Consider the following 17,547-nt stretch of genomic DNA (forward strand, 5'->3'; position numbering starts at 1 on the left):
CATTGATAGCCTCTCTGACCCTGCCACAATATATATTTATTACCTGCCCGCATAATGTTTTAATTCTGTTCAATTTGAAAGGTAAATGAAAAGAATATTTTAAGGTATGACCATTCTTTCTGTTCTAATTTTCCTCAATGTGTCTTGTCTGGTGGCTGTCCTCCCCACAAACCTTCTAAAAATAATAATAATAAGAATCCCTGCTACAAACAAGGAAATCCCAGTTACCAAATACAGAATATTATTAAACTAAAAAGCAAAACGTGACCATCATGGACCACGGTCAGTATGTACGCCAGGCCTAGACGTTACTGACTGGGGTATGCTAATATTTCCGCTCCATTCACTTGTTTAGAATTTAGTAAATACTACGCGTTCCAGAATGAACCTTCTGATGCACAATCTACAGGCAGTGATATCAGGGGAGGGTACGGAGATTAGCTGCAGCAAATCACAAACTGTGATATACGATTAAGAATAAAAACCAATAGATGTGTGTTTGTTTTTTGATTTTTTTTTTATTTCATTTCCAGACTAACCTACTTTTTTTTATTTAATGCAAAGTACAGATACCAGTTAACTATTCGGAATTGTGTCACACAGAACAAAATGTATTTACAAAGAGGAGAGGTGATGAAGGGAAGAGGTTGAGAATAACATCAGGCATACTTTCTGACATAATAAAATAATAATAATAAAAAAAAATGGATTTCAGAATCCCCTAGTTGTCAGAGGGGTTTTTGGGGAAGCAGAGGTCAAAATTACATTTCAGTCACAGAGGCATTCAAGTAATTATATTACACACTTTCTTTGAACTCAAGACAGTTTTCTCCAATGTGAATGCAATATCTCAGAGATAACCAGATCTTTGTGTGTTTTCAGTTTTCTGAGCATATTTTGATGGAAGGATCTGGCTGATTTCTGTTTATATGCCAAGTCATCCATCGACAACACACATTATGGAAGCGGATATTACAGGCAAAGCAAAAAATAAAAAATAAAATATATATATTTATATGTATATATATTTCTATATAGAAGCACATTGCCATTATCCTTTCCAAACCCCGTCAGGTAAACTTTAAAAAAAAAAGAAATAAAAAAAATGTAAAAATAATTATTGCAGTTTTTCTTGCAAAAAAAAAAAAAAATAGCCAACACTGTGTTAACCCACCCTCCCTTCCCAACCGTAATTCAGTATTACAAATTTCGCCCTGCCTTGACGTATCATGACAATTCCAGCAATATGTGCGTGCAAGTACTGTGCTTTCAACATTCAGTGAGATTGGAAGGAACAAAACTCAGGGAATCTGATATGTTTGATTACAATAAAAGGATCAGGGCTGTGCGTAGAGTCTACATTTATATTGATCCAGAGAGCACTGGAGGGTTGTGTGTATGTTTGGTCATATCGGTTAGAAATGTGTGGGATGGCTGTGAGACTGGCGTTACATGGCGTCATTGAGACCAGTAGTCATCAATGATCACTCAGAACCCAATTTGCTCTTACTGGGTGAGGAGAGGGTTAAAAACCAAACAAAAAAAACATATATATTTTAAAGTTTGAGTCTTAAAAAAGCAGTTTACAGGGAATAGCCAATCTGTCAATGTTTAGCTATTGGTAAAACAATTCCCACAATCCCTAGCTGTAGACAGTCTGGCTACCCCTGACCCGGTCCATCCTTCTCATTTTATTCCTCTCTGGCCACAGAACAGCCGATACAGATGTAGAATCTCACAGAAGCTGTAGAACCACAATATGAAATTGTTTCTTAACACAATGATTTTCACACAGAACACACACTGAGATTTCACTGGTGGAATGCAGGAGACACAAAGTAAGCAAAGTTTAAACTCCTCCGTTGTCTCTAGTCGTGGTTCTGTGTTATCTGCCACGGACATCCCAAGGGGACTTGGAAAACTTAAAGGGGGTGTGCAGACGGCACTAGTGGGGGTACTGGGCAAGCCCCCTGAGAACCTGCTGACAATGATTGTTAGAGGATTGAGGGCATACGGTTACGGACCATTGGGGATTTAGATCCATCACAGTGTGAGCGACTGCCAGTCTGTGCCAGAGGGGCAGACAGAAACCCTGAACACAAAGCCTTTTGCTAAACAAATATCTGTAAAAAAGGAAATCAGCACCAACTCTATACAAAGACATGGCTTTAGAAGATGCATTTGTTCACTCAGACATTAAACATCAGGGTGGGCAGGCGACCATCCCTGGTACATATGTGATGCCAGGAGTGCACAGGTATTATACTAATCCCTGCCATTATTAGGGAACTTACGGTAAAACACAAGCGCTCTGCGATGGAGAATATGTAGAGTTTACCATAGCATGAGCTACAATAATAAAAAAACAATCCACAGTGGGAGAGAGATTTTGAAACCTGGGGTCTACGGGGTCACTGGAGGACCCCCGATGGAGCTCTGCAGTTTGAATATCAGATATCTGAGACACAGATAGCTGCGCAGTGAGAGGTCTGACATGGATGCTCTCTTACTGGAACAAGAGTAGCATGCAAGGAAAACACAGGAGATTGGAGAATCCAGGTCCCTACTCTCCAAAATGTTTTGCTGTGATCTTATACCAGAGATGTTTGGATGCCAAACAAACTCTGCATGCCCATTCAGAACATTCCCAGCCGCTCCAGGTGGCAAGTGAACACAGATTGCATAGAAGGAGCATATGTCAGAGATAAAAGCTCCCAAATCTGCTTATTCTAGCAATTAAAATATGCAATTTATGGAACGATAAAAAGACAGCAGGAGGAAACATCACATAAAAACAAGACAATGCTACTCCTGTGACATGAAAGCTGTCTTGGCAAAACCAGAGAAAATATCATTCTGTCAATCTCCACAGTTTTCTGCAGGATATCAAAAAGATCCAATTCAGAAAGGGTTAAATGCAAGCAGAAGCAGAATTAGCCGCCATGGCACTCCTGGAGAGAGCGTCTGCGAATGGGTTAAAAATTGAATTGAAAGGGTTCCTTCACTAACCTTAGAGAAATTCCTATTGCTGGGAAATCATCACACTGTCTACAGCCACAAATACTCCTCATATTACTGAGGCCAAACCCAAATACACAACATGCCAGCAGCAGTGACAATGGTGTCCCCAACATTAACACAACAAGCGCTACACTCAGAGCTACAGAGGGTTGAACGAACGGGGACAGCAGGATCCAATGAATAGAAAAGATTATTAATTTCTTTTCATAGTTACATCAAACCAATAAATGACTTCTGGGACAGTTTGCCTTACTAAAGTTTACGTCCAGTTTGTGTGTAACGTAGGCATTGTCTGTGCGTCTCAGGTTAACCTGAACATTCCACTCGGTTTCCTGCGATTTATTCCCAACAGATAATATTAAATTACCATTATGGGAAATTAAAATTCTGCCCATTTAATGTTCCAGTGACAGGATGTTCGACTCACATTGCCAATCTATAAAAGCTGTGATTTTTTTTTTTTTATTTAAATAAAAAAAACAAAAAAAACACAAAACATTAAAAATCACAAAATTGGTAAATAGCAGATATCTTTTAAAAGGCTAAATACAAATAGAAGACTGCTCATTAATTTTAACATCTTGCACACCCTTGTTCCCAATTAGAATGTGGGCAGGACAGCAAATAGTCAATATTAAACAGCAGAGCTCCCCCGCCTGGTCAGTCTGAGCGCTGCACGTAATGTATGCTGGCTCAGATCATGTAGACCATTCACCCAAATGGCACATAGAGAAATCTGCAGATTACAGGACAGGGCAGGACAGAACCATGCTGTGAGATCCTACAAGTCACCCTGTTAGCAGCCAGAGGGAAGGTTAGTATAATCCTAGCACCCAGTAACAGGTCAGGAAGTGAAGGAGAGATCCATCAATCACATTGCACATGCAGTTCTAACAGTGGAAGGGTTAAGACACGGGGTTTGGGGTGTGTTGGGGTACAGTCTCTGGATAAATATGGCTGTGATATCATTCAACCAAGCCCCATGGAAAGAGAGGACCAGCTTGAAGTAGCCATGTTAAGACCACCAAAGCAGACTTAATGCCCATGGAAATGCCAGAAGAGAATATGCAATGCTCTGTCTGCCCCTGGGAGTCCATGCAGCGCAGCCAACCACCCACCCTCTAGTAACATTGCCTCTAGCCAGACAGGCTTTCCCAAACACTGCACATTATACTGTTAAAACTACCCATCTTGTCAGATTTGTATTCACAATCCAAATTTGGCAAATCTGCATCTACAACAAGAACAGAATTACGTGGGGGAAAACAAATACACATGAAAACGATGAAATGTTTTCTCCACCTAAACAAAGGGAAGAAAGTGAAATGGTGAAGGACAGAGCTGCCCATTGAGAAGCTCGCAGGTTTTGCAATCTCTGTGCCAGACTTTAGAGGAGTTTATAGACAGACGGGATGAGAACGCAAGGCATGCTTGCACTCCTTTGACGGCATCTCAAACAATAAGGCACTCCGAGAATCAATCCGGTATGGCGGAGGGCCTCGGGCGGGCTGCGGCCAAATTTCTGGACACCGCTTCTTATTTAGATTTTTTGGGGGAGTGATTTTTTTTTATTTTTTACTTAACCTGGCCTCAGCAGCCACCCACCGGCAGGTGATTACAGCAGAATCCTTAGGAAAACGGGACAATGGGGTCTGGAGGGTGAAAGCATTGTGGCAAGCTTCCCGTTAACTCCTCCTCTGCTGAAGCCAACACTCCAGCACAGGAACAGCTAAACTGCCTCCCGGAGACAGAGGAGAGAAGCAACTTCTATTTACAATCACACCTCTCCTCTCTCACCCGAGAAACACAAGAGACTTAAAATAAAAATTAAAAATAAAATAAAGAACTGTATTTATAGATATTTTACAAAGGTTAAATAATAATAATAGTAAAAAAAAAAAACTGAACCACTAAAATCAACAGAAGATGGCATATCCTTTACAGTTTCTTATATTTTTTTTTCAGTATTTTTTCTTTGATAAATGTGGCCAGTGTTTTGTGGGAGGAGTCCCAGGGACAGGGCATGTGTTTCCCCCTCCCCGTTGCTACTTTGCCCTTTTCGCCCGTGCCCTGAACATGCTTCTAATTGACTCAGGTGGAGTTGGAGGCAGATGCAGAGGCTGCGTTGTTGGTTGGCCCACGGTCCCCGGCATTTGAATCTGAAAAAGAAACAGACATATTAAGAAAGTTACATTGACTGGGTTTTCCCTCATCGTTACAAAAAGGGGAGATATACTGCAGATACCAAGTATACTACGTATCACAGTTAACCCTTTCAGTGTCAGCTAGGGGAAAAACTACCTCTCAAGGTTTCTGGTGTTTTTAGGAAACAGAATGAAAGAAAATCAACCAGGGAGGGAGGTACGGAGGGACACACACTATTCCAACAACTCCATTCATTCACCCCATCATAACCGGGTATCATTTTAGATTTAATTCAATTCAGTAGCAGTGCTTGTTTTCTCATTGTATGGAGTCCTTACCTTGTCTTACTACTTCCCCTGATCTCCAGTCTCTTTGTGGCTAATAAACAATCCTCCAGCCTCTGCAGCCTGCTTCACTCCATCTTACACTAAAAACGTTCCAGGAGTCCGTTCTACAACCCTCCCCTCTGGCACGCCGTTCTTTTAATCCCCAGATCCTTCCTAGACTGTAAGCTCTTTGCAGACAGACCTTCCTTACCTCCTCGTGTCACACAGCTATGCTATACACATGGCAATAATAAAGCCTTCCAAATATCACACACAGCAAGCATTCATCCAATGAAATAAATATTTCACCAACTTAGGAACGTCACTTTCTCGGACCACCCTAGATCCTACACACAATATGATAAGCCCCACAATGCAACGCAGCAACAAATCTGCCATTTTCATACTGAGGATATGACGACCGACATGTCCTTCCTCCATCCCACTAAAGTAAACCATACGGCTGGTTTCTCCAGCTATACTCTAACCACATAGAATGTAAATCCCTAGTAAATAATCCTGGCTACTCTCACCTAATCAGATTATTGGTCTGGCTGATATTCCGCATTCTCCGCAATATTGGTTTTGGCTTATAATGATACAGATATTGCTGATAATGCAGACAGCGGCCGGGACCCAGCACGCACAATGTTCTGTCCTCTCTGTAACTCTCTCAAGCCCCCGGCCGCCATAGTGGGTTACCATGGCAACGCTTCAAGCGGTACACCAGGCTCACGAGAGTTGGAGAGAAGACAGAACAAAACATGTGCTGGGTCCAAGCCACCCCCACTACAATGTGAAACCCCCTGCACAAAGGCAATGGTAGCACAATGTAAATAAATGAGGTAGAGGCAAACGGTCTGCCTACCCAAATTTCAATATGGACAAAAAAAGTATCCACAGTGCAGCAATATCCCCACACTGTAGTTCCTACGGTGTATAATAGCCAAACAGGAAAAAAGATAGGAGTCTTGCGCAACTTGAATTTGCAGTGCACCCCCTGGTGCTACACCTTTAATTTCTAAACTGCAAATTCAAGTTGGGCAAGACATTGAAACATAGAATGTGACGGCAGATAAGAACCATTAGGCCCATCTAGTCTGCCCAATTTTCTAAATACTTTCATTAGTCCCTGGCCTTATCTTATAGTTAGGATAGCCTTATGCCTATCCCACGCATGCTTAAACTCCTTTACTGTGTTAACCTCTACCACTTCAGCTGGAAGGCTATTCCATGCATCCACTACCCTCTCAGTAAAGTAATACTTCCTGATATTATTTTTAAACCTTTGCCCCTCTAATTTAAGAATATGTCCTCTTGTTGTGGTAGTGTTTCTTCTTTTAAATAGTCTCCTCCTTTACTGTGTTGATTCCCTTTATGTATTTAAATGTTTCTATCATATCCCCCCTGTCTCGTCTTTCCTCCAAGCTATACATGTTAAGATCCTTTAACCTTTCCTGGTAAGTTTTATCCTGCAATCCATGAACCAGTTTAGTAGCCCTTCTCTGAACTCTCTCTAAGGTATCAACATCCTTCTGGAGATACGGTCTCCAGTACTGTGTACAATACTCCAAGTGAGGTCTCACCAGTGTTCTGTACAATGGCATGAGCACTTCCCTCTTTCTACTGCTAATACCTCTCCCTATACGACCAAGCATTCCCTATATAACCAAGACTCTTATCTTTTTTCCTGTTTGGTAGCACAATATAATGTCCCCCTCCCTGCCACAGATAAAAAGACTGGGGGAAATAAAATGGAAAAAAAAATTATATAAAAGGATTTAAAAAAATAAAAATAAATAATAATAATAATAAAAAAAAAAAACACAGAATCCTACCCCACATATTTAGACACACACACAGTGCATCCACTACACACACACACACACACACACACAGTGCATCCACTACACACACACACACACAGTGTATCCACTACACACACACACACAGTGCATCCACTAAAAAAATTATATAAAAGGATTTAAAAAAATAAATAAAAATAAAAAAATAATAAAAAAAAACACAGAATCCTAACCCCACATATTTAGACACACACACACAGAGTGCATCCACTACACACACACAGTGCATCCACTACACACACACAGTGCATCCACTACACAAACACACACACACACAGTGCATCCACTACACAAACACACACACACACAGTGCATCCACTACACAAACACACACACACACAGTGCATCCACTACACAAACACACACACACACAGTGCATCCACTACACAAACACACACACAGTGCATCCACTACACACACACACACAGTGCATCCACTACACACACACACACAGTGCATCCACTACACACACACACACAGTGCATCCACTACACACACACACACACACACTGCATCCACTACACACACACACACACACAGTGCATCCACTACACACACACAGTGCATCCACTACACACACACAGTGCATCCACTACACACACACAGTGCATCCACTACACACACACACACACACAGTGCATCCACTACACACACACACACACACAGTGCATCCACTACACACACACACACACACAGTGCATCCACTACACAAACACACACACACAGTGCATCCACTACACAAACACACACACACAGTGCATCCACTACACAAACACACACACACAGTGCATCCACTACACAAACACACACACACAGTGCATCCACTACACAAACACACACACACAGTGCATCCACTACACAAACACACACACACAGTGCATCCACTACACAAACACACACACACAGTGCATCCACTACACAAACACACACACACACACTGCATCCACTACACAAACACACACACACAGTGCATCCACTACACACACACACAGTGCATCCACTACACACACACACACACACACACACACACACAGTGCATCCACTACACACACACACACACACAGTGCATCCACTACACACACACAGTGCATCCACTACATAAACACACACACAGTGCATCCACTACACACACACACACACACAGTGCATCCACTACACACACACACACACAGTGCATCCACTACACACACACACACACAGTGCATCCACTACACACACACACACACACACACACAGTGCATCCACTACACACACACACACACAGTGCATCCACTACACACACACACAGTGCATCCACTACACACACACACAGTGCATCCACTACACACACACACACAGTGCATCCACTACACACACACACACAGTGCATCCACTACACACACACACAGTGCATCCACTACACAAACACACAGTGCATCCACTACACAAACACACAGACACACAGTGCATCCACTACACAAACACACAGACACACAGTGCATCCACTACACAAACACACAGACACACAGTGCATCCACTACACAAACACACAGACACACAGTGCATCCACTACACAAACACACAGACACACAGTGCATCCACTACACAAACACGCACTGCATCCACTACACAAACACGCACTGCATCCACTACACAAACACACACGCACTGCATCCACTACACACAGTGCATCCACTACACACACACACACACAGTGCATCCACTACACACACACACACAGTGCATCCACTACACACACACACAGTGCATCCACTACACACACACACAGTGCATCCACTACACACACACAGTGCATCCACTACACACACACACACACACAGTGCATCCACTACACACACACACACACACACACACACAATGCATCCACTACACACACACAGTGCATCCACTACACACACACAGTGCATCCACTACACAAACACACACACACAGTGCATCCAGTACACAAACACACACACACAGTGCATCCAGTACACAAACACACACACAGTGCATCCACTACACAAACACACACACAGTGCATCCACTACACAAACACACACACAGTGCATCCACTACACAAACACAGTGCATCCACTACACAAACACAGTGCATCCACTACACAAACACACACACACACACAGTGCATCCACTACACAAACACACACGCAGTGCATCCACTACACAAACACACACGCACTGCATCCACTACACAAACACACACGCACTGCATCCACTACACAAACACACACGCACTGCATCCACTACACAAACACACACGCACTGCATCCACTACACAAACACACACGCACTGCATCCACTACACACACTGCATCCACTACACAAACACACACGCACTGCATCCACTACACACACTGCATCCACTACACACACTGCATCCACTACACAAACACACACACTGCATCCACTACACACACTGCATCCACTACACACACACACACACACACTGCATCCACTACACACACACACACACAGTGCATCCACTACACACACACACACAGTGCATCCACTACACACACACACACAGTGCATCCACTACACACACACACACACACACACAGTGCATCCACTACACACACACACACAGTGCATCCACTACACACACACACACAGTGCATCCACTACACACACACACACAGTGCATCCACTACACACACACACACAGTGCATCCACTACACACACAGTGCATCCACTACACACACACAGTGCATCCACTACATAAACACACACACAGTGCATCCACTACATAAACACACACACAGTGCATCCACTACACAAACACACACACACACAGTGCATCCACTACACAAACACACACACACAGTGCATCCAGTACACAAACACACACACAGTGCATCCACTACATAAACACACACACAGTGCATCCACTACACAAACACAGTGCATCCACTACACAAACACAGTGCATCCACTACACAAACACACACACACAGTGCATCCACTACACAAACACACACGCAGTGCATCCACTACACAAACACACACGCAGTGCATCCACTACACAAACACACACGCAGTGCATCCACTACACAAACACACACGCACTGCATCCACTACACAAACACACACGCACTGCATCCACTACACAAACACACACGCACTGCATCCACTACACAAACACACACGCACTGCATCCACTACACACACTGCATCCACTACACACACTGCATCCACTACACAAACACACACACTGCATCCACTACACACAGTGCATCCACTACACACACACACACACAGTGCATCCACTACACACACACACACAGTGCATCCACTACACACACACACACACACACAGTGCATCCACTACACACACACACACAGTGCATCCACTACATACACACACACAGTGCATCCACTACACACACACAGTGCATCCACTACACACACACACACAGTGCATCCACTACACACACACACACACAGTGCATCCACTACACAAACACACACACACAGTGCATCCACTACACAAACACACACACACAGTGCATCCACTACACAAACACACACACACAGTGCATCCACTACACAAACACACACACAGTGCATCCACTACACAAACACACACACACAGTGCATCCACTACACAAACACACACACACAGTGCATCCACTACACAAACACACACAGTGCATCCACTACACAAACACACACAGTGCATCCACTACACAAACACACACACACAGTGCATCCACTACACAAACACACACACACAGTGCATCCACTACACAAACACACACACAGTGCATCCACTACACAAACACACACACACACACAGTGCATCCACTACACAAACACACACACACAGTGCATCCACTACACAAACACACACAGTGCATCCACTACACAAACACACACACAGTGCATCCACTACACAAACACACAGTGCATCCACTACACAAACACACAGTGCATCCACTACACAAACACACACACTGCATCCACTACACAAACACACACACTGCATCCACTACACAAACACGCACTGCATCCACTACACAAACACGCACTGCATCCACTACACAAACACGCACTGCATCCACTACACAAACACGCACTGCATCCACTACACAAACACACGCACTGCATCCACTACACAAACACGCACTGCATCCACTACACAAACACACACGCACTGCATCCACTACAAAAACACACACTGCATCCACTACACACAGTGCATCCACTACAGACAGTGCATCCACTACACACACACACACACAGTGCATCCACTACACACACACACACACAGTGCATCCACTACACACACACACACAGTGCATCCACTACACACACACACACACAGTGCATCCACTACACACACACACACACAGTGCATCCACTACACACACACACACACAGTGCATCCACTACACACACACACACACAGTGCATCCACTACACACACACACACACAGTGCATCCACTACACACACACACAGTGCATCCACTACACACACACACACAGTGCATCCACTACACACACAGTGCATCCACTACACACACACACAGTGCATCCACTACACACACACACACACACACAGTGCATCCACTACACACACACAGTGCATCCACTACACACACACACACAGTGCATCCACTACACACACACACAGTGCATCCACTACACACACACAGTGCATCCACTACACACACACAGTGCATCCACTACACACACACACACAGTGCATCCACTACACACACAGTGCATCCACTACACACACAGTGCATCCACTACACAAACACACACACACAGTGCATCCACTACACAAACACACACACACAGTGCATCCACTACACACACACACAGTGCATCCACTACACACACACACAGTGCATCCACTACATAAACACACACAGTGCATCCACTACATAAACACACACACACAGTGCATCCACTACATAAACACACACACACAGTGCATCCACTACACAAACACACACACACAGTGCATCCACTACACAAACACACACACACAGTGCATCCACTACACAAACACACACACACAGTGCATCCACTACACAAACACACACACACAGTGCATCCACTACACAAACACACACACACACAGTGCTTCCACTACACAAACACACACACACACACACAGAGTGCATCCACTACACAAACACACACACACACAGAGTGCATCCACTACACAAACACACACACACAGAGTGCATCCACTACACAAACACACACACAGTGCATCCACTACACAAACACACACTGCATCCACTACACAAACACACACTGCATCCACTACACAAACACGCACTGCATCCACTACACAAACACACACGCACTGCATCCACTACACAAACACACACGCACTGCATCCACTACACAAACACACACGCACTGCATCCACTACACAAACACACACACTGCATCCACTACACAAACACACACACTGCATCCACTACACAAACACACACACACACTGCATCCACTACACAAACACACACACACACTGCATCCACTACACAAACACACACACACTGCATCCACTACACAAACACACACACTGCATCCACTACACAAACACACACACTGCATCCACTACACAAACACACACACTGCATCCACTACACAAACACATAATTCTTAATAAAAAAATCTGACTGGCATTTATATTTTGTTCATTTACCACTCCATAAAAGAAAGATTTGCAAAAAAAAACCCAACAAAACCAAAAACATTAAACCTGGTCAGTTAACGGCCGATTTTTGTACAAATTGTTTCTTTTTTAAAACTGTAAATTTACAGAATATCGGTACAAATTATCGGCTATTACAGATTATCAGCATCGGCCCTAAAAAAGCAATATTGGTCGACCCCTATTATTTACCCCTTAAAACATCACACTGTGTAACTGAGGATGTGTGGTCTTTTTGCTAGTGGTTGCAGAGTGTTTGTGATGTTTTGATGTTCATAGATATCTGCTAGAGAAAGATTTGGTAAGAAGAGAGCAAGACGAGGGTAGCCCCTTGCAATTAGACAGCTTCCCATCACACCAACATCCTCAGAAGTTCGCCCAGAATTATACATCCTCATCTCACTAGCACAAGATATTTTACTTCAAGCACAGAGCACGTGACGTGTGACCAGTGTGTAGTGTAAACAAAACGTGTTGCAGAGAATGTGCTAAATGGTGCCATTTGTTTACCTGACGTTGCTGTGGCGTTTGTAGGCGTAGACACGGAGGCTTGGTTTCGAGCGTGGGCAGGTATGAGAGTAGATGATAGGGAGGGGTTGCTTGATAATTCTAAAGAAGAGAGGGAAAGATACATTTGATTAGATGGTGACAGGAATCAATCTCCCGGTAAGAGAAGACCATTGCAAGGAACCAATCCTGGACAACTCTGAGCCTAAACAGGCCGCAACTTGATCTTTTTATACATACACAAGCTAAATCCACATTTTTTCTATAAAACCTAGAATTTTCATTCCATACCTATACAGATATCTCCTAATATCAAAACACAGCAGAATGCTTACAATTAAGAATCAGTCATGCTGTTTACAAGGATCTTCTATAATTCATATAAACCAAATTGTATAGGCTGCAGCGTATAACACATAGCAAGCAAACCTTGCACAGTCAACCTTTATTTTCCTCATAATTCTTATTATATGCAGCAAACAGGTTAGACAACACACTGTGCGACTCTCCCAAATACTCCCTCTCATGTACTCTCGAAGGATTCCACCCTGCACATTCTACCCTTGGTAAGCCTTCCACCCTGCACATTCTACCCATGCTAAGCCTTCCACCCTGCACATTCTACCCATGCTAAGCCATCCACCCTGCACATTCTACCCAAGGTAAGCCTTCCACCCTGCACATTCTACCCAAGGCAAGCCTTCCACCCTGCACATTCTACCCAAGGTAAGCCTTCCACCCTGCACATTCTACCCATGGTAAGCCTTCCACCCTGCACATTCTACCCATGGTAAGCCTTCCACCCTGCACATTCTACCCAAGGTAAGCCTTCCACCCTGCACATTCTACCCAAGGTAAGCCTTCCACCCTGCACATTCTACCCAAGGTAAGCCTTCCACCCTGCACATTCTACCCAAGGTAAGCCTTCCACCCTGCACATTCTACCCAAGGTAAGCCTTCCACCCTGCACATTCTACCCAAGGCAAGCCTTCCACCCTGCACATTCTACCCAAGGCAAGCCTTCCACCCTGCACATTCTACCCAAGGCAAGCCTTCCACCCTGCACATTCTACCCAAGGTAAGCCTTCCACCCTGCACATTCTACCCAAGGCAAGCCTTCCACCCTGCACATTCTACCCAAGGTAAGCCTTCCACCCTGCACATTCTACCCAAGGTAAGCCTTCCACCCTGCACATTCTACCCAAGGTAAGCCTTCCACCCTGCACATTCTACCCAAGGTAAGCCTTCCACCCTGCACATTCTACCCAAGGTAAGCCTTCCACCCTGCACATTCTACCCAAGGTAAGCCTTCCGCCCTGCACATTCTACCCAAGGTAAACCTTCCGCCCTGCACATTCTACCCAAGGTAAGCCTTCCGCCCTGCACATTCTACCCAAGGTAAGCCTTCCGCCCTGCACATTCTACACAACGTAAGCATTCCATCCTGTACATTCTACACAATCTACAAATTCCATCCTGTACATTCTACACAATCTACAAATTCCATCCTGTACATTCTACACAATCTACAGATTCCATCCTGTACATTCTACACAATCTATAAATTCCATCCTGTACATTCTACACAATCTATAAATTCCGTCCTGTACATTCTACACAATCTACAAATTCCATCCTGTACATTCTACACAATCTATAAATTCCATCCTGTACATTCTACACAATCTACAAATTCCGTCCTGTACATTCTATGCGTTGTAATCTGCTAATTCCATCATCTACATTCTTTATGATCTAAGAATTCCACCTTGAACCAATATACAATTTCCATCAGGTACATTCTATAGAATCTAGGATTTCCATCAAGTACATTCTAAATACTCTAATTTTGTTTCATTCTACAGCCATTTAGAATTCTACCATTCCAAACACTCTAAACCAGACATGTAGAAAACAAAATCAGGCAACTAGCTGTTGTAGAACAACATTCCCATGATGCTGTCCCAGAATTAACGGTGTCTGACATTTTCCTACCCCTGCTATAAACTATGTAATATTCAGCATGTTCATCCAGGCAAATGCAAGTGCAGACATTATCTACATTATCTTAGGAGATTCACTCTGTAGTTTATCATTCATGCCATTCGGGCTGGTCAACATGATCCAAAAATCCCTTTTTTACATCCTAAACTTTACAGGTACTGGACAATCAATATGATCCTACAGAACACATTCAATACTTCCTGGGACATGCGCCATTCTGGGGTCAAAGGATGACAAGGCACAAAACGTTGTTCATACTATTCCGGACACGGCGCACGCTGTATCTATTACTATTCCGGACACGGCGCACGCTGTATCTATTACTATTCCGGACACGGCGCACGCTGTATCTATTACTATTCCGGACACGGCGCACGCTGTATCTATTACTATTCCGGACACGGCGCACGCTGTATCTATTACTATTCCGGACACGGCGCACGCTGTATCTACTACTATTCCGGACACGGCGCACGCTGTATCTACTACTATTCCGGACACGGCGCACGCTGTATCTACTACTATTCCGGACACGGCGCACGCTGTATCTACTACTATTCCGGACACGGCGCACGCTGTATCTACTACTATTCCGGACACGGCGCACGCTGTATCTACTACTATTCCGGACACGGCGCACGCTGTATCTATTACTATTCCGGACACGGCGCACGCTGTATCTATTACTATTCCGGACACGGCGCACGCTGTATCTACTACTATTCCGGACACGGCGCACGCTGTATCTACTACTATTCCGGACACGGCGCACGCTGTATCTACTACTATTCCGGACACGGCGCACGCTGTATCTATTACTATTCCGGACACGGCGCACGCTGTATCTATTACTATTCCGGACACGGCGCACGCTGTATCTATTACTATTCCGGACACGGCGCACGCTGTATCTATTACTATTCCGGACACGGCGCACGCTGTATCTATTACTATTCCGGACACGGCGCACGCTGTATCTATTCCTATTCTGGACACGGCGCACGCTGTATCTATTCCTATTCTGGACACGGCGCACGCTGTATCGATTCCTGTTCCGGACACGGCGCATGCTGTATCTATTCCTATTCCGGACACGGCGCATGCTGTATCTATTACTATTCCGGACACGGCGCACGCTGTATCTATTACTATTCCGGACACGGCGCACGCTGTATCTATTCCTATTCTGCACACGGCGCACGCTGTATCTATTCCTATTCCGGACGCGGCGCACGCTGTATCTATTCCTATTCCGGACACGGCGCATGCTGTATCTATTCCTATTCCGGACACGGCGCATGCTGTATCTATTCCTATTCTGCACACGGCGCATGCTGTATCTATTCCTATTCCGGACGCGGCGCACGCTGTATCTATTCCTATTCCGGACACGGCGCACGCTGTATCTATCCCTATTCCGGACGCGGCGCACGCTGTATCTATTCCTATTCTGCACACGGTGCACGCTCTATTACTATTCTGCACACAGCGCACGCTGTATCTATTGCTATTCTGCACACGGCGCACGCTGTATCTATTCCTATTCTGGACACGGCGCACGCTGTATCTATTCCTATTCTGGACACGGCGCACGCTGTATCTATTCCTATTCTGGACACGGCGCACGCTGTATCTATTCCTATTCTGGACACGGCGCACGCTGTATCTATTCCTATTCTGGACACGGCGCACGCTGTATCTATTACTATTCTGGACGCGGCGCACGCTGTATCGATTCCTGTTCTGGACGCGGTGCACGCTGTATCGATTCCTGTTCTGGACACGGCGCACGCTGTATCTATTCCTATTCTGCACACGGCACACGCTGTATCGATTCCTGTTCTGGACACGGCACACGCTGTATCTATTACTATTCTGGACACGGCGCACGCTGTATCGATTCCTGTTCTGGACACGGCGCACACTGTATCTACAACTATTCTGGACATTGTGAATGAACTGAGAATTCTATTTTTCTTAATTTAGCCAGTTTCATTAGATG

At 44.6% G+C, this 17,547-nt stretch overlaps 1 protein-coding gene across 2 annotated transcripts in view; it reads right to left on the minus strand.

Moving 5' to 3' along the window:
* Positions 1 to 1,181: 1,181 nt before the first annotated feature.
* Positions 1,182 to 17,547, minus strand: part of GSK3B (glycogen synthase kinase 3 beta) — a 156,238-nt gene continuing 139,872 nt past the window's right edge. For both annotated transcript variants that reach the window (XM_063446078.1, XM_063446072.1), the window contains exons 10-11: positions 13,545 to 13,643; positions 1,182 to 5,180 (exon numbers count right to left, since the gene is read on the minus strand). In XM_063446078.1, the coding sequence (XP_063302148.1) occupies positions 5,113 to 5,180; positions 13,545 to 13,643 (167 nt within the window). In that variant the 3' untranslated portion in view covers positions 1,182 to 5,112. The remainder of the gene's footprint in view (positions 5,181 to 13,544; positions 13,644 to 17,547) is intronic.

This window comes from Pelobates fuscus, chromosome 1 (genome assembly GCF_036172605.1).
Source record: "Pelobates fuscus isolate aPelFus1 chromosome 1, aPelFus1.pri, whole genome shotgun sequence".
Classification (NCBI taxonomy): domain Eukaryota; kingdom Metazoa; phylum Chordata; class Amphibia; order Anura; family Pelobatidae; genus Pelobates; species Pelobates fuscus.